This window comes from Cyanistes caeruleus, chromosome 13 (assembly GCF_971803275.1).
Source record: "Cyanistes caeruleus chromosome 13, bCyaCae1.hap1.1, whole genome shotgun sequence".
Lineage (NCBI taxonomy): Eukaryota > Metazoa > Chordata > Aves > Passeriformes > Paridae > Cyanistes > Cyanistes caeruleus.
Window position 1 is genome coordinate 7901282 of NC_141713.1, and position 18535 is coordinate 7919816.

General features: G+C 43.2%; 1 protein-coding gene across 2 annotated transcripts; it reads left to right on the forward strand.

Moving 5' to 3' along the window:
• The first annotated feature begins 49 nt into the window (after window positions 1-49).
• Window positions 50-18153, forward strand: TICRR (TOPBP1 interacting checkpoint and replication regulator). 2 transcript variants are annotated; one of them, XM_086849675.1, is made up of 22 exons: window positions 50-872; window positions 1445-1700; window positions 2286-2527; window positions 2786-3029; window positions 3549-3684; window positions 4354-4496; window positions 5207-5419; window positions 6027-6175; window positions 6898-6992; window positions 7351-7444; window positions 7612-7691; window positions 8019-8255; window positions 8674-8770; window positions 8988-9060; window positions 9753-9893; window positions 10380-10470; window positions 10992-11053; window positions 12552-12707; window positions 13440-13597; window positions 13796-16079; window positions 17283-17387; window positions 17728-18153. In XM_086849675.1, the coding sequence occupies exons 1-22, from the start codon at window positions 225-227 to the stop codon at window positions 17844-17846; spliced, it is 5823 nt and encodes a 1940-aa protein (XP_086705801.1). In that variant the 5' UTR covers window positions 50-224; the 3' UTR covers window positions 17847-18153. The 2 variants fall into 2 exon arrangements, with proteins under 2 accessions (XP_086705801.1, XP_086705802.1); XM_086849676.1 differs by lacking the exons at window positions 17283-17387; window positions 17728-18153 and adding an exon at window positions 17004-17040 and having other exon boundaries at window positions 108-872.
• Window positions 18154-18535: the final 382 nt, after the last annotated feature.

Below are 18535 nucleotides of genomic sequence, written 5' to 3' on the forward strand. Positions count from 1 at the left end.
GATGGCAGCGCTCGCCGCGCGGCCAGCCAATCAGCGGTGAGCACCCCTCATTCCGCCGCGCCGCTCCGCCCTCCCGCTGGCAGTTCTCCGCCAATGGGAGAGGGAGCAGCGGGAAGTGGGCGTGGCGGGCGCTCAGCGGCAGCCAATGAGGGCCCGTGCTAGGCGAGGGCGCGAGCGGCCGTACCGGGCGGGCGATGGCCATGGCGGTGTGAGGGGCCTGCGCCATGTCGTGCTCGCACAGCGTCGTGTTCCTGCTGGACACCGCAGGCCCCGCGCGCCGCGAGCGGCTCCAGCGCGGTGCCCTCCGCCTCCTCACCCTCCTGGGCTGCCGCTTCGGCCTCTCCCGCCTCCGCTGGGCTTTCCGCTTCTTTGACTCGCTCGGCGGCCGCGGCGGAGCCTCACGGGGCGGCGGGTTCCGCCCGCCGGGGCCCCGCGCCTGGGAGCGGTTCGAGGAGGAGCTGGCGGAGCGGCTCGGAGCACGGGCCCCCGCCGCCCTGCCCGGCCCCGCGCCGCGTGCTGCCCTCACGCACAGCGGGCTCAAGGAGACGCTGCTCGACTTCCAGTGGGACCGCCCGGAGATCGCGTCCCCCGCCAAGCCGCCCCGCAGGAGCCGCAGGACGGGGCTGGCCGCCCAGGAGCCCCCGGAGGCGCCGCCCGAGGGCTTCGTGAACGCCGTGTTCCTGTTCTCCCCCTGCCCGCACTCGCGGAGGGAGCTCCGGCAGTTCGTGTCGGGAAACGACGCCCCCTCCTCCCCTGGAGAGCCGCCCACGGCGCAGGAGCTGGCGGAGAAACTCCTGCCCAAGAGTGTCCAGGAGTTGCTCGTGGAACAGAAAATCACCCTGTTCTGGGTGGACACTGCCGACTGGGCTCAGGTAACGAGGTTACACAGCACAGCTTTCAGCTGTGAGCACTAGCGGGACATCTGCCACTCTGCTTTCTGGCCTAAGTAACCTTTGGGTAGTAGGGAACCACGCCAAGGTTCTCTTACTGCCACATTATCTTCAGCAAGGGACTGAAATCTGGAATGGAATCATCCACGTGGAGACTGAGATACATCTGCAGTGGAGTAGCTGTACAGTGTTTATTGATGGGATGTCTTGTGCTTTGACTTAGAGGGGTGTTACAGCTGTTCAGAATTGCAGAGACGCACCCTGATAGTTCAGGTGTGAACCATACCAGATTTTAAAAAAATACCTTAAAAATATCAGGTTAAAAAAAACGGTGTGACACAATTGCCAGGTTTTAATTCACTGGAAATAGTATTTACTTTGTTAGGTTCCTATGAAGGCTGATAAAGTCCATAAAAACACTCAGAAAACACCGTGTTTAGATGCTATGGATACGTTTCACATGCCAGCTTTTTTGAAAAAGTGCAATCTTTATTTATTTGCATGAAAGCTCTCTCAATGCCAACCTTGAAACATCTCTGTTACTTTTATTTCAGCTGATTGAATGCCCAGATCATGGTGGCTACTGGACAATGTTTGAAGTGATTTGTCAGATGGGAGGCACCATTTTGCCAGCTGAAGCCTTGGTGCACCCCAGGGCAGATGCCGCTCCTGGGTTCCCAGTGCCACAGGATGTGCCTTGGGCCAGGCTTCTGCCCCTGGATGCGACTTTGAACTGTTTGTTCTCCAGGCCATCCCTGTATCGATCAGTGTTTCCCCAGCAAGAAGGAACATTGTTTTTCAGCATGCCTGGTAATAAAAAAAAGAAAAATATAGATGTGCATGGTAGTAACTGATCTCTCATGCAGGGTCCTTGATGAGCTTCCTTTATAAGTACTGTGTGTAGAAGTAACTTCAGATATTTAAAAACCTAGGTGTTATGTTTTTTTTTGAAGTTCTGGTTGTGCTCTACTTCTTCTGATAAGACAACTGTGAGCCCATGTTTCTGATTTAGCCTGTTCAGTTTGCCATGCTCCTAGAAGCTTGGATGAAGAGCTCTTTGCTGGTCCCACCTTATAGAGGTGTACTCTCTTTTCTCATACAATTGTTCAATTTAGCTAAAATAAGAACACATTAAAGAAAAGAAAATAGATTCCAAAGAAAATAGATCAGCTGTAAAGTAGTATGCAGTATGCATGGGGTCTTTCTTTAGTGGTGCTTCCATCACTCAGCTCCTTGAGTGCATGGGAAGGAGGTCAGTTCTGTAACACACTGTAGAGTATATTCCCTGTTTAATCTTGGAACTCACTTTTTGGACATTGAAGTTGTCTCTTCACCTTGATGGAAAAATCTTTTTTACTTGCTTTCAGACTTTTTCTTTGTCCTATCCTTGCACAGGAGGAAAGAAGCAGGAAAGCTGTACTGTGATCCTGGAACCTCTTGCCATGAGTCAAAGACACCTGCAGTGTCCAGTCAGCATCTTCCTGAAAGGAAGCTTGACGGGTTGGAGCTTGGCACAGGCTGGCCACTTCCTCACAGAGAGCTGGATACTGCAGAGCTTGCAGGCTGGGCAGGGAGAATGTAACAGGTCTCTGTTCCATCAGCTCTTGAGGACTCTGGTGGCTGAAGGACTGCACATGGTAAATCTTCCCCTTTGCCTTGAACTTATACCTGCTCTGAAATGGACTGTGACAAAGGAGGTGGCAGTATCATGTTGTGAAGACAGTAATAGACACTGCACTGCAAATTGCTCATTTGAAGCTAAATTCAGAACATTTTTTTGAGATCATGTAACTCTATAACCTGCTTGAAAAGCATCTGTGCTCCTTAGGTCTCTGTATTTCTAGATAATGTAAACTCTTCTCTTTTTCCCTTTTTTTTTTTCTTTTAAAATGCAGATTGCTGAAGTATCTCTGTCTAAAACTTGGTGCCCCTGCACCGCTGTTCTGTCACCGCTTTCGGAGGATGCTGCAGTTCTGACTGTGCTTGGTCCTGAGAAGACTGCTGAAATTCAGGGATGCAGCCTAGAAGGAGCTGTAGTGGAAGACTCTTCCCAAAACTGTCCTACTCACCTGCCAGAGATCGTGAATAGTGTGTTGACTAAAATTGACATGTCAGTGGGAGATTCTCTGGCCAGTCTGGGTAGGTGTCAGGAAATGCAAAACTCTCCATCTTTTGATCATCTCCAGATCTGCAGTGGAAAAAAATCTAAATTAATGATTTTCTCCTTGAGGAGAAATTCTCCTTGAGTCTCATTTCTGGGACTTGTTCATTGTATCATCTGTAGCTAAGGCCTTATGATGTGATGCAGAAAGAAGTCTCTATGGGTGTAGCTTTGTTTTATTGACAGAGTGTTAGTTTCCATTAGCTTGCAGATAAAGCATGGCTACGTGTGCCTGAGAGCATGCTTTTAGAAGGAGGCTTCCTAAAATGTGTCACATGGGCCAGTAAAGCCTTTGGGTGGGATAGCAGCAAGGAGGCTGCTTTTACATGTGTGTTTTATGTTAGAGTGAATCTTCTCATCTTCTGATGTATTGGCTATGAAATTGTCTCTCCAGGATCAAAGATTGCAAACCTCTGTGTTAGAGCTTCTGTGAAGGCTGGGACCTTCTGCCACTTAGATCAGCTTTTCTAATTTTTGTGTATGTGTGTATCTTACAGAAGAAGAAGCTCCAGTGCCAGAGTGGGTGCAACGGGAGCTGTCCCATACAGCAGGCTGGCATCCTTCAGTACTGGAAGCGTGGTATCCTGCATCCAATGCTTGTGGAGCAAGCTCAGATCTGATGGAGTCATTCAGGTATATTTCTGAATGTCTCTGAGCAATAATCAAGGATTTCTGCTTCCTATTAAGGGAGTATGGCTGTAGCATTGCTAAGAGTTCTAGAATTAAGTGCTTCTCTACTGCTTTTATTTCTGTACATAGTTTACTGGTGGCTTATCTCTTGGTGGGGTATATAGACAAAATAAATTTGGAACAGCATGTTCAGGTATCTGTTTGCATGGATTAAAATCTTGGTACTTTCAGGAGTTATAAAGGTCACTTAAAATGACCTTAAGCTACTTGGGAAATGACAAATTTCAGCTTTTATGGGATGGTAAGATCCAGTGCAAGATACTGAAGATGTGGTTGTGTGCAGTTGATGGTTATTTGGAATAAATCAGCTTGCTTTCTTCAAAGAGCATGCTGAGTGAAACAAAGCTGCTCATTTAGTTTCGTGGTACAGGTCAGTGCCATATCAGTTGTACATTAATGTAATACTTGTTTCCAGCATTTTAAGATGGTTTGGGTTTTCTGCATCTCCTAAGTGTGTTGGGGAACAAGTGCTGGGAGAATTACTAATGTGTGCTACTTGCACTATATTGCTGCAGACTGGAACCTAGAAAAGCCTTGTTTCTGTCCACAGGAAGAAGGGATATGCCTCCTACTCCCGCCCTGTTTTGGTAATGGTATTGTTCTTTCATATAGGCTCCTGCAGGTTCCTGGTGCTAACAGGAGGGCTGATGCAGACCAATGTAATGTGGAGCTCTCAGAAAGTCTATCTGAGCTGTACCAGAGAAAATTCAATGAAACCTCTGCTGCAGCTGGACCAGGAAATAACAAAAAGAGACGTATGTATACTTTGGGATTAAGTGTGCGTGTTGTCAATAAAAGATGATGCGTGAATCCCAGAGATCTGTGCTCTAAGTAATACCATGCTTTAGATTTATTTTTTTTTTTTTTATTTAGGGACAATCTCATTTACTTATTAGTATTAGGTTTGTCCTGTAGTAGAGCCCCAATTATTGTAATTCAAGGCTGTGCGGGGACTGACAGAGCTGTTAAAAGCAACATGTAGAGCTCTGCAGTTTAATTAGCTGTTGAAACAGGAATTGTTCCAGCTACTAGTAAATATTACAACCACTCAATTGTGTTCTAATTAGAGAAATAAAATACTTTCTTCTAGAAAAGTTTAATCAATGCTTTTCTCTACACTAACCAGAGTTGACCGTACCCTAGCCGTATGTATCTGTAAGTCCTGCTCTGTCAGCTGTTTCTATTTCCGTGACTATTTCTGCTGCCTATATATATAACTTCTGATTAAACTTGTGTAAGTTCTTGTGCAGAGCAATATGCATCTGGCTTTTTATTAGAAGAAGTAGCTGCCTGCTACATTGCCTATATGTTGATTTCATGAAGAAATAGCAATCTTTAGGGGCCATGTTTTCCTCTAGGAAGTTACCAAGTTCACAGTATTACAGAATTTAGTGCTGTTCTCTACCTTGGATGGAGTTCCTGATCCAGCATGCTGATGGTAGAACTCTCTCTTGTGGCATTTCAGGTGGGGTTCCCCGAACTCCAGTCAGGCAGAAGATGAAGACCATGCCCAGATCCCTGCAGATGCTCAATGTAGCAAGACTGAATGTAAAAGCTCAGAAGTTTCAACCTGATGCTGTGCCACCAGCAGTGAATGAGAAGGTTCCACAGAAGCCTTCAGCAAAAAGATTGGATGAAAAGGTGGAAGGAAAGGCAAAAGCACTTCAAATACCAATTGGTGTGTGTTAAGTCGTTATCTTTCTGTCCTGATACATCCCATATGAATTCGATATCCTGATATAGGAGTCATAGAGGATTTTTATGGAATGGAGTATTCAGTACCAAGGAGCAGATCAGTGTTTGAGTTTCTGTATCTTCAGCATGACAAAGAGTAGACATTTTTTCCCACCCTTCTGCCATTTAGTTTCTGATTCTTTACAAACTAGTGTTGCAGCTGTTTTTGGGGTTAGTTTATTGCCTTGTATCCATTTGAAAAAGTAATAAGGATTTACTTTTTAAATTTTTTTAACCTAAAGAAATAGAGGGAAGCATTCATCAAGGTATAACTGGAAATGTAGTCCTGTTTACTAATTAGGCAGAAATAAAGGGCATTTCGTTTGCTGACCTTAAGCAGACTTTGTTGATTATAGGATTGATTTAGTTTATAATGTATCATGAGCCTGGACCTGGGACTTCCTCTGTTACTGTGCTGTGGTCTGGATGCATCACTGCTGGAGGAAATATTTATTATTACCTCCTCTGTTCCCTTCTTCAGCTGGGCTGAGTATTTTATCAGTGAGATGTGGTGAACATGCATTTAGTTAACAGAGACCATTTCCTTGCAGACTTCCAAACAGAGGAGGAGCTGCAGTCCCACTTGGCTGCAAGCTACCAGAAGGCTGTTGCTGAGGGAATTCCCTCGTCTGTGTGTGCTCAGAATATGATTGTGGCCATTAAAAGGTTCTTGAAAATACAAGGTGTCAAAGAGAAAGAGGTAGGTAAGAGCATATGGGCAGGGTTGTTACTGATCTGGAAGCTGGAATTTTTACTATTTTGGGCTACCTTTCCTTCATATTTCCAGAAATTGTATGTGGAGTTACTCCTTGGTCACTGACTGCTTCTATCTGTGAGGACTCAATAGTGAAAAACTAGATGCTTGTAAAAATTGTAGGAAAATCCAGTTCGTTTATCAGTTTACAACTTTGCTAAATGTTGCAAGACATCTTTTCTTTACATTTACCCCCTCACAAGTTCTAATTTCAAAAAATACATTCTTGCAAACTGTATTTTAAAGAAGATGCTTCTTTTGTTATGCATTACATGGCAAATCTAGGCCTGGCTTTGCAAGGAAAGAGAAATTGTTCAAGGTATTTCTTACAATCTTTAGCACTATTTATAGGTTTACAGTTATCTGAAACCAAAACTGGTAAACCTGTGATTAATTTAACAAAAACACCATGAGAGACAAATCCAAAGTGGATCCAGAGTGAAGAAAACCTGAAACTGTGAGCAAGAGACCTCTGTGATTTCAAGCTCCAAGTTGTTGTGTCATGACTTTGCTACTGAAAGGAAACATAATTCCTTTCCTTGAAAGAAAAGGAAAAAACGGAACTGTATCCAAAAGATACAACCCAAAAGATTGGGGGGGATAACTGGGGGACCTGCCCTGTGGAAGGAAACAGTTCTGAAGTTCTTGCTCTCATTATGTGTCTGCAGATGGCGTGTGTGGGAACAGTCAGAAACCATCTCCTGAAGACCAGCAAAATGCTCAGACAACAGCATGGCTCACAGAAGGAGACCAAAGTCAGAGAGTATGAGACACTGTATTTACTTCAGCTTCTGAGATATTGTGGAGCTGGTTAGCAGTTTTTAATGGTGGCTTTTTTGTACAACTGGAAAAGTATTTACATGGGGCAAATATTTCAAGGGGAGTCTCTGGCTGCAGTAAAATCATTTCATTAAATGCAAATATACCCGTGTTGTGTGATAAGCACTGCAGCCTATATCTGGAATGAGGCATCTCCCTTGCCACCAAAATGAAACTCTAACTAAATTTTGCTGTCAAAAGGAACCACTTCCCTTCCCATTGCTTTTTTGAGCACACCTTTTGCAGTAAATCTGCTGTTTCCATTAGAAAAAGAGGTGGTGGATAATTACTTGTTTCCTTAGGTGCCGACTTCAGGTATTTTTGCGCCTTGAGTTGTGCCTTCAGTGCCCTTCGCTGCAAAGCAACGCTGAGGAAATGGAGCAGCTGTTAGAAGAGGTAAAGAGAGTACAAACCAGGTTGTGTTTCTGCATGGTACTAGAAATGCAGACCTGGAACCTGCTTTTCCTTTGATTTTACACTAACACGTTATATTCTATATTAAAATATCTGGTGCTGCAGCTGTCACACCTTAATCCATTTTGCCACCTGACTTTCTCTTCCAGGTGACAGATATGCTGCGCATTTTATGTCTGACTGAAGACCCAGCCTATCTTACAAAGTTTCTAGAGGAAATACTAGAATTGTAAGTTCTTCAGCATGACTTATGTGTTGCTGGGGACTGTGGTTTGGGTCAGATGTTGTCTGTGAGTAGAGAGCAATCAACAGCTTTGATTTACTGCATCTTGGTAATTCTCAGAAATTTAGATGTGATCTCTTTATTACACTTATATTTTGGTTAAAGGAAAGGTAGCTGATAAGCAAGTAAACTAATTAAAAAACCCAGCTGCTATTCAGTTTGTTGTTTTTAAATTGATGTGTAAGAGCAAGGATTTAGTTCACACCTTGGATTTGAAATACCAACAGTTTTGAGGAGGGATGTGTTTCATGTGGGTTCTCTCTGGTGCTCCAGGTATATGAATTCTATACCGAAGATCCTTGGAGATATTTATTATGGTCTGGGTACACAAATACCTCCGAAGCTGGCATCTGTTCTGCCTTCAGACTTCTTCAGTGATGACTCCATGACTCTGGATAGCAAATCTCCAGGCCTTCCTCCCTCTTTATCATCTGTCTTAACTCCCAGCGCTGTTTGCACTGAGAGTGATCAGCTGGAGGAGCTGCGCACCAGATCTGCCAAAAAGAGAAGGTAGTAATTCCAAACAGGAGGCAGCTTTTTGTTGTCTATAAAAAATTCAATCTTGATTCTGTATTTGTATCTTATGCAAAAATAGTTTTCAGGAGCATCTTCCATGAGACCAGAAGCACGTTATGCTGTGCAATAGCTGATCTATATTGTTAAAGTGATTTACTGGAGATCTCTGTGTTGGGGAAATCTGTGTTCATATTAGCAAACTGTGAATGAATTCCAATACCAACCTTAGGAATAGCTTTTTATATTGCAAATCATATCCCAGTGTTACAGTAAGTGAGGTATCAACTCAGTTTGCAATTTGAATTTAGGTATACACTTCCTGTATCTCGAGTCAAATCTAAGTTTAATTGTCGTAAGTTGTTAACTGTGCTTTTTATCTTATTTTAACTTAATTTTTGTGTATTTTCTAAAGGAAAAATGTGTTGGCCAGACACAGGAGCATGACAGAAGCACCACAGAACTTGCGTCAAATTGAGATTCCCAAGGTAGCCAAGAACCCCATCAGAAAGGTAAAACTCTTGCAGAAGGACTGTGAGTGAGTTGTGATGCTTGACCGCAAAAACTCTTGCTCTGTATTCCCTTACCAAGTGTGCCATGTATCAGCTGTACAGAGATCAAATTGTTTTGAAGGAGAAATTGAAATAATGTGTGGTTCAGAGCTTATAGTTAATATTCACACTTAAGTATAACATTGCACTGCTGCTGAGGCTGATTTCTTTGTTTCAGGAGAGCTTGCGTTCTTACCTTGCCACTGAGAAGTCCCAGCAGATGCCTTTGTTGCAGAAAGAGGCAGTGCAAGGTATATTGACTTCTGGCTTGTTCATGGAAAGGTGCATCCTCAGCACATGTTGTCCCTGTAAATTTTACTGAGCCATGATGAAATTATGCTGAGGCATGCTGGAAATCTGAAGGAAGTTTCGCTGAGTTCTGCAAAAACTTTGAGGGGAAAAAAGTATGCGGTATTCTGCGTACTTAGACGCAGAACACTTAAATTTCGTGTCCTCAAAAGAAAACCTTGACTCTTGAAATTATTTCCATCTTCTCTGTCCTGAAAAGAAAATGGGGACAAGAATGAACTATATCTGAAAATAGGATATATCCCCACAAATACTTCATAAAAATAAATCTCACATGTGTTCTCTGAACCAAGATGTGCTTTGGTTGTGATTTTGTAGTGCACCTAATATTCCACGTGGGACACTGACTGCTTTTTCTGCTATGGCATCTGCTTGTAGCTTATTGCTGGAAAAATGCAAATAATACAAATTCAGAAAGGAAGGTTGGAATGGATTTAGAGGAGGACATGTTCCAGTAGTAGGAAAAAAACCAACTTTTCGAAGCTTTTTAGCCTCTGAAAAGTTGTCTCTCCGTGTTGGTATATTGTTCTATCCCTAGTGGCCTGACAAAATTACCTTTGTATTTTTTTTCTTTCTTTTTTTTCTTCTGCTTTTCCTTGTATTCTGATATTTTCTTGCTTTTCTTGCCTCACAGAGGTTACAAAGGTAAGGAGGAATCTCTTCAATGAAGAGATACTTTCACCATCAAAAAGGTCGCTGAAAAAGATGCTTAGAAGCCAGTCAGTATCTGCTGTGGAAGGCCTAAAATACAAATGCACCAGTGGGGGCAACAAAGGTATGTTGTACATGTTGGATTGTTGTGGAAGAGCTTTTACTAAAATTCCTATTTTTGCATTCCCAGTTCTATGAAACAATTATGACCTGTTTTTTATAAAGGACAAAAGGAGGTCATTGCAGTGGTGTTTGGAGGGTGAATAATGATGGTATTGAAACTGAAACCTGTTTTTACTGAACTCTTTACATCTCATGAAGAAAATTAAAGTTAAAATAGCTTGATTAAAATAGGATCTGTGAAATAAAGATAAAGTGGAATTATCTCAGTAGGTTAACTATGTCTGACATGGTACTGTTAGTAATATTGAGGGAGTGGGAAGGAGTTGTTGACACTGGACTGAAATAATGATAGCTTGTGAGTGCTGGGAGACAGCACAGAGATTCTATATTGACTGTCATTCTTAAGCTTATGCCTGTACAAAACTGTATTTGTTTATTCCAAGTACTTTATAATTGTGTGATGTTATAGCTCTTGCATGATTTTTAGATCATCGCAAGTTATTGACCAAGAGAGTTTCAGAAACACCACTACATAAGCAGGTGTCCAGGAGACTCCTACACAAGCAGATCAAAGGCCGGTGAGTTCTTTCTGAATTTCTTCAGTAAGTATTGGCTGTCTAATTAATGGATGCCTAATTAATGGCTGTGAGCAGAATTACCAGGTATCGTGGTCAAAGATAATCTTCACTTAAGGCAGTAAGAGGACCAGTGGAGGCTAAATGCCATTGCTTAAGTGGGGAAATACTGCTTGCTTCATCATGTAAGTCAGGCTGCTTTAATTCCTGCAGCTAATGTCTTTTTAGGTTCAGTTACAGATTCAAGGGCTTCTGAAGAAAAGGCTCCTGCTGTATTTTTTGGACTCCAGGCTGAATTGTAGCATTTTCTTTCATGTAGAAGTGTTACCTGTACATCTAGGGAGCTCCTTATACTTAATTACATGTCAATAGGAGGCAAAGTACTCACTAATTGCTCACTTAGAGTAGCCCACAAAGCAATATGTTGGTGTAGAATAGAGCACTGCTATTCAGTTTCTGTGGCAAGTTCTGTTCCTGTAAATGTGTTCAGTATGCTGAGCCCAAAACGTCTGTTGTTTCTCAAGGTCTTCTGATCCAGGTTGTGACACTGGTGTTGTAGAAGAATCTCCAGAGAAGGCCATTTATGGTAAGCACTGATTTTTCATTAAAGGTGGTTTGGCTGTATCGAAGCTCATATGATGAGTGTGCTTTGATTTGGCTAATTCATGAGAAGTCAGTCCAAAAGTGTTAGACTGTTCTCACAGAACCACTTGCTGCTCACTGCTTTAACAGCTCTGTACAGTAGAAGTTAAAAAAGAGAGGTAGATAGTAAGTCTTTTAAAAGAAAAAACGTGAAGGACTTGAAGGGTGAAGAAGATTTGGAGTTGCTATAATTACTGTCAAACCAGCACATGCTTATTTTTAATGTAGCTTCACCATGTTGTGCTGTGACCCTGCTCTGGTTTTGCTGTAACAGACAGCCACCTGGCTCTCAGGAGTGTCTCATGTTGGCTACTGCTGTTCCTTTTCCCCAGAAGGGAAGAAAAAACCAGCATGTCTGGGCAAGCAGGGAAATGAAATTGCAAGCAAAAAAAGACAAGCATTAACCCATCTTTTAACTTGGATGTAACTTGCATTGAACATGGCTTTTCTAGCATATCTTTCCATATAATTGCTAAAGAGGAATGATGTTGGAGAAGACAAAACAGGGAAACCTTATAAATATGATTGTTTACCAAAAGATTCTGAAAATATGAAACCTATAATCGAAATAAAAATGCAAACTAGCTTTGAGACATAGGATACTGAGTGTTAGTTACTATATAACCAAAGAACAATAGCCTAGCCAGCTGAAGGAGAATCCCTGTTGATTGAACAATACCCTTCTGCTGACAGTGAATCCAAAGGTCGAAGCAGCAAGAGAAGAATTTGAAGAGTAGCTTTTAGAGTTTAAAATGTAACACTGTATGGTAATGTAGTAGTTCTTATAGGCTATATGTAAATTCTATAGAATGTGTGTCACCTACTGGTTGGGTACTGGGAATTAGAATATTCACCATAGAAAAAGATATAATGCATTGTAACAAGAACTGCACTCTCTTTACCTCTTACTCTCTCTTAACTTCTCTTAACCTGTTACCGGCTCTTAACCTCTCTAATGTTTCTTAACTTCCCCCCTCCTGCCCCCCTCTTTCTACCCCCTTAATTGCCTACTGCTGTCATGCTCTCAGCCCCTCTTTCCACTCTCCCTCCTTGAGCATGTTTAATGCTGTGGCTGGCAGTGTAAACAGATCTCTTCCACCTTCTCCCTAAATAATAAACTGCTTACCCCAAGAGCAGCCTGGCTTAGGGAAGTCTCCCACCGCGAGCCCATTTTACTCATTCATTTTACAAAAGAATGAGAGCAATCATGAGTTAGAGGAGAGGCATCATACTTTAGAAGGAGATTTGTATGCATAAATATTCTAATTCCTCAAGAGAACTGAACCTTTTTTCTTCACCTGCTTGCCTTCCTGGGTGAGATAGGTATCTGTAGAGAAGTTTCTTCTGAGAGTGTGCTCCTTGCAGTTGTGAACTGTTCCTGATGATGTGCCCATTGCTGAGGGGGAAAGAAGGCTCAATCACCAATGTCCTTGCCTTTTCAGAAGCAGGTTTGAGAAGAAGCCCACGCATCAAACAGCTGTCTTTAAATAGGACCTGCTCTGGTGCTTTCTATTCCACTGCACAGCCCAGCTCAAAAAATTCACAGCACCTTCACCAGGGACAAGAAAAGGAGAGCTGTAAACTGCAGGATGTAGAAGGTACTAAGTGGGATTTGAACAGACTGATACTGCTGATCTATAAAGCTGGCATGGATAGCTCCGAGTTTGATTTGATTTGGCTTTATAAGAGACTAAGAAGCTAAGAGCTGTCATGTAATACCTTCTGTAGACAGATATTCATCCTCAGTAATTATTTTTTAATTGGTAATCTGAATTTTGAGGGTGGTAATGCAGCTATTTCTATGATGAATTCACTGCCAACTTAACAAACCAGTCAGGCCCATCTAACAGAATACCACTGATTGTCAGTCTGCATTCCTTAAATGCAGTGAAATCCTTGTGAAATATGGGACAGAAATCCTATAGCTTACTTTCAGTCTACTCAGTGGCAGCATAAAGCAATGACTGATGGGATCTTCTTTGCAGGCTTTCTCAGTAGGATTATCAGCTGAAAATGGTGACACTTAGTTCTTTATATTCTACTTATTTGAATCCTTAGTCATGAACCAGAACTATCTAAAGCTACAAGCTATAAATAGAATAAGAGGCCAAGGTATTTTGTACCTTTTTTTACCATTGGAGCACAAAGAGATGGATATTAATTTCATAATGGGAAACAACAATAATTCTGGTGAAGCTTTAACATTTGGTTAGAAAGGAACATGCCAGGGATATGAGCTTTTTATACTGCTTTTCCACACCTCTGATGTGATTCAGATAATTGTGGCATGTTACTTTGTATTAGTTAAATTGTACTGTTCCTATTTATAGGCCTTAACCAGCATTCAGAGGGCCCCCCTGTCCAGACTCCAAAGAGGTTTTTCTTTGGTGCAGTCATTGACATGTGTAGTCCTGCAGTGAAGCATTCACCTGGAAGGAGGAGAACAAGAAAAGATTCCTTAAACTTAGAGGAACTCCCCTCATGTCAGGTACAAACAGTTACCTCCCTTTCTCTTTCTTCCCATCCTCATTTTCTCTTCCATTCATCAGCATCTTAAATTTAGTGTTCCTTAAGTCTCATCCAATTGGTTTCTTATGTTTCAAATCTTGGGAAGTAAATATGAAGTTGGATAGATAATACTACTGGAACAAACATAATTCTTTAATTTACTATTTTTCCCCTGCAGACTCCTAGAAAAATACCTCATAAATTTTCCCAGAAGCCACTAAATTCTGCCAGTAAGGTCCCAAGGAGATCGCCTCGCATTGTCCACAGGACGCCACAGAAGCTGGAGAAGACACCTGGCAAAAGTTCAGCAGCTAAGCAGCCTGTAGCTAAATGTTTGGGAAAATACTTTTCTCATCCTGCACAAAGGGTCAAGTCTCCATCTGCGCTATCTGACAGCAAGAGTGTTCACTTACTGCCAGTAACTGCTGAGGACTGTTGTGCAGCACTAACACTTTCCCCTCCTTTCAAAGAGCCTGGCTTGCAAACACCAAAACATGAAAGGTTCATAGGGCTTAATGCCTCTGTATTACCTCCAACAGATTCAAATCCATCTGCCTCTTCTTCCCCCTCTGCCACTCAAGAAAGTTGTTTCACAGAGCTTCAGACTCCAAGACGTTCCTCGAGATATCTCTCAAAATTAGCATCTCCAGTTAGTGCTCGGAGGCAAATCCTCACAAAGGAAATTCAGGTGCAGTTAGATCAGGTCTCTCAAGCATGTAAAAGGACACCCAGGAAACTCGAAGATCCAGGTTCAAAGTTATGTACCAGCCCACTGAGTACAGAAATACCTCAACTTGCTGCAAGGCCAGAGCCTCTCTGCAGTTCTCCACTCCATGAAAGTTCCACAAACACTGTGACAAGCTGCTCTGCTTCCCACACGCAGGCAGGGGACTCTGACTGGGAGCCTGGTGCATCTACACCATCTTCTCAAAAGATTTCAGGTATTACTGGCACTTCACTGAAGTCTCTGCTTCACACATCGAAGCAGGCCAAACGTGAAGCAGGTTCTAGAGGAGAGAGCCTCACTTGTGCAACACTTACAAAAAATGAGGACAGTCATCATGATATTGGTGATTACTGTTCTGTAGAAAGCCTTCAGCTTCATCAGTCCCAAGTTACTGAAAATACTTCTGTATTGGAGAAAAGTAAACAGATGGATAGAGTGCCTCAAAAGTCTCCTTCAAGGGAGGACTTGGAAAACCATTTGTCTCCAAAGCCTTTTGCTGCAGGGCAGGAACATGCTCAGAATGCTGAGAGAGACTGCGAGCCATCACTTAAGGGGGAGAACTGCAGTGCAAACACCTGTGAGTCCTTCTTAAGTGATTTACAAACAGTTAGTGATGACTTGGAAGCAAGAACTCCGCTGAGGGAAGAATATATGGGACTGAAGGCTCCAAATCTCAAGAAACGCTCCAGATTTTCCCTGAATACTTCGCCTCCTCTGCAGAAGTCTCCTCCTGCCTATTCCTTACGCTGCACTGCAGACAGGAGGCAGCGGGAGGCTGCGGCACGCATGGGAGAGCCTCAGTTTGTAGCCAAGCTCTCAACTCCTGAAAGTCATCACAAACTTCCTTCTGCCAGCTCGCCGACATACGAAGTGGAAATTGAAATGCAAGCTTCAGGCCTGCCCAAGCTTCGCATTAAGAAAATTGGCTCTTGCTCATCGTTGGAAGTTCAACCTGAAGCAAGTGCCAGCAAACCCAGGGGAGGAGAAAGCTCCTTCAGTGATTTTGCTATGACCTGGTGCAGCAAACACCCAGGAAAACTAGCAGCTGCCTGTGTTTCTCCATCCTGCTGCCGTTCTTTCCATAGCACACCTGGGAAAGGCGCAGGACAGACCTACATATGCCAGTCATACACCCCAACAAGCTGTGCCTCTACTGTCACCTCTCCCTTCCCATTGGAAGCGGGAGTTCTCCAGACACCTCCAAAGCAGAAAGGGAAGGCTACTCCTGATGCCATCAATGACTGGCCTCGGAGGAAGAGAGCAGCAGGCAGCACTGCTAATGGGAGTTGTGGTCAGAGTGAGAGGAATGCTGATGATCAGACACGGGTGTCAGCAGGCAGAGAGAGAGCGATGAGGATCTCAGAACACTACAGCAGCAAAGTAACAAATACTCTTGGGGAATTTGAACTGGAAGGGATTTGCAGGCTCCAGGATCAGGCATCTCCTAGTGACTCTGAACCGAGGGCTGATGAGGACTCTGCCATGGGAACTTTTGGCTTAAAATCTCAGAAACGGGTCTTTACTTGCCTATCACCAGAAAAGGAGGAGAATCACAGTGCCAAGAGATCACATGCTGATAGGGGCAGCTTGGATTTCACTAGCTTTTCCACAGATGAGGGCAACAGAAGTAAATCAAGGACAGACTCCGTACTTTCTGAGAAACCAGGCGCATGTGCTCTCAAAACACTGAAGCAGCACGGTAGTCTTGGGGATGATGATGTCTTCCTTTTGTCAGGTAATTAAATGGCATGAAAGTCACTCAGTTGAAATTCACATGTGGTTAAAAGTGGGGCTTAGACTAAAACAAGAACATGATTGTTTTCTGTGTAATTATGCTGAGGGATAGTGAGGTGAAAGGGGAGTGGCTTGTAGATGACATGGAAGATAATTATTTGGATAGGCAGACTGGGTAGGAGGAGTATAAATGATGGAAGAGAGATCAGAGAAATATGAAAGAGCAGGAGGCTGGAGGAACTAAAAGGAAAGTTTGAGAACTTGATGAGAGAGGATCCCAGTTGCATCCAGCTGGTGATTTGTTCAGGTTTGTGTTGATACCACTGGCTTCTGCCCAGCATCCAGCTCTGAAGCCAACAATCTTAAGTGTAAAGCTTAGCTGCTTGAGTGCTTCAGACTGGAGCCTTGGCAGGGTTAGTCCTGTGGATGTTGGTGTTCACTGTTGCTCCAGTTGTCTCTGCCCATGGTGGTGGCTGTTGAAAGTGCTACCAGAAATGATTCCCTTGCTAGCAATAATGTATCAGTAGGTATATGGGTTTAAGCTGCCTCTTTGCTTTTGCTGTGGGTACAGACAATTCAGCTAACCTTGGTGAAACAGGCTGTTCAGCTCTGTAAACAAAGCCTTTTGAATTTCAAATACTTAATCCAGTATTGTTGTAGAAATTACAGGGCGCTGTGGCAGGTGTTGTTCTGTAGTCATTGCACTAAGCTTTGGTGTCTCTTTTCTCTTGCAAGGAAAGATTTGTATACAGAAGCAGTATCTTACTCAACATTAGCACAGAAAAAAGGCCAGACCTTGAAGCAACATTAATCCTATTCAGGGCATGAAATAATAGCAGTGCTTAGCCTTAAGATGGTCCTGTAAGGGACTTTCTGTACCTACAGACCTTGTGTTTCTATTTCTAGATTATTGTGGTTGTAACAGTTTTCTTTCAGGACATGTGAAATACCTGTGTTTAATACAAGTGAAGTGATTTTTCTGCTAAGCCAGCTAAGAAAATTAAATGTGCTAAGAGCTGATTCTAGACTGCTGTTTACCTTTCTCGAATGCTAAAACACTGCTGTGACAGCCTAGAGTTTGTTTCAGGTAAACTCAAAGTATCACTGATACTGATGTCAGTTTTGAGGTAACTTTAAGGCTGTGTGTGAGACTTAACATTTGAGTTGAGTGGATTTGCTGCAGCATCTCACTGTGCTTCTCCAGGCTCCATTCCATCCTTGACGAGGGGACTTTTTGCCAGCAGCCTTCTAGCCCTGACCCAGTCTCCACTGCTGTCGCCACCATCGGCTCGGAAAAAGCATGTTCAAGGTAAGCACAAGAGAGGGAAGGCTGGGCTCAAGCAGACAGGCTGTGCTCTCTACTTGCCTCCAGCTAATAAGAACAAAATCATGCTGTGCTGGGGGTTGGGCTTTGGGCAGAAAACCTGTGACTGTATTTGCCACTGCTGTGTTCAGTGTCTCAATCTCACATGCTTACAAGAAACTTGGCATGAACTGGGAAGTTTGGAAGGAGAGGTAGCAATGAAGAGAGAGTAGCTATGTGGGAAGTGCAACTTCCAGTTCTTGTCTCCACATGGTATTTGGCTTCTTGGAATCACCAGTGAATTCTGGTAGACTGTGGCTTTCATGTATTCTTTCTGTTTTTGTAGAAGAGGAATCTGATGCTGCCCAAATCACTGCCAACCAGGAGCTGTCTCCATTCCGTGTCATGGCTTCCAGGAGGCATCGCTTTAGCAGGACTTACTCACGGAAAAACCTGCTAAGCTGAAGTTTGGAGCCAGGCCAGCATGGGAAACTGTATTATCCCAGCTGTACAACACACATTTTAACAAAGACCAGTATTTGGTGCTTGACTCAAGCTGCCTTGTGTTGGTAGGAGACTGGATGTAAGCACATGGCAGTAGAAATAAGGACCATTTTAAAAATCTATGGTTTCTTCCATCTGTACAAAGCATAGATTGGTCTTTCTGCTAGTGGAAGCTTAGAGTGAGTTCTGCAGTGAAGGCCCCAGCTCAAGAGGGAGAATTGTCACTTTTCTACAGGATTTTTGTAAAATAAACTGGTATGAATTTTCATTGTGTCCTTAAATCCAAAATGTGTCTTTGGCTTGAGGGATGGGGGCTGCAGGAAGGAGGATGCTGGAGGCGAATGGGTACAGAACAAGCTGTGTGCTCCTGCTGTGTCTTGTCCTCATACTAAATGGATCCCTCTGTTAATTGCATCCAGTTTGCCACGGCTTAGTGGGAAAATAACAAGTGGATTAATTAATTAGCCAAGTGCCAAGAGTACAGAAAAGGGGAAACATAATTTAACTGGGAACATCTTTGTAGATCATGAATGGTTTGGTGTATCCGCTCCTGGCTACTGCTGGATAAGCAGATGCTGATGGAATGACTTCATTGTTCTTTTCTGCAAACTTGCAGTAAGCCAGAGAGCATTGGCTGGGAAAGTGTCCTT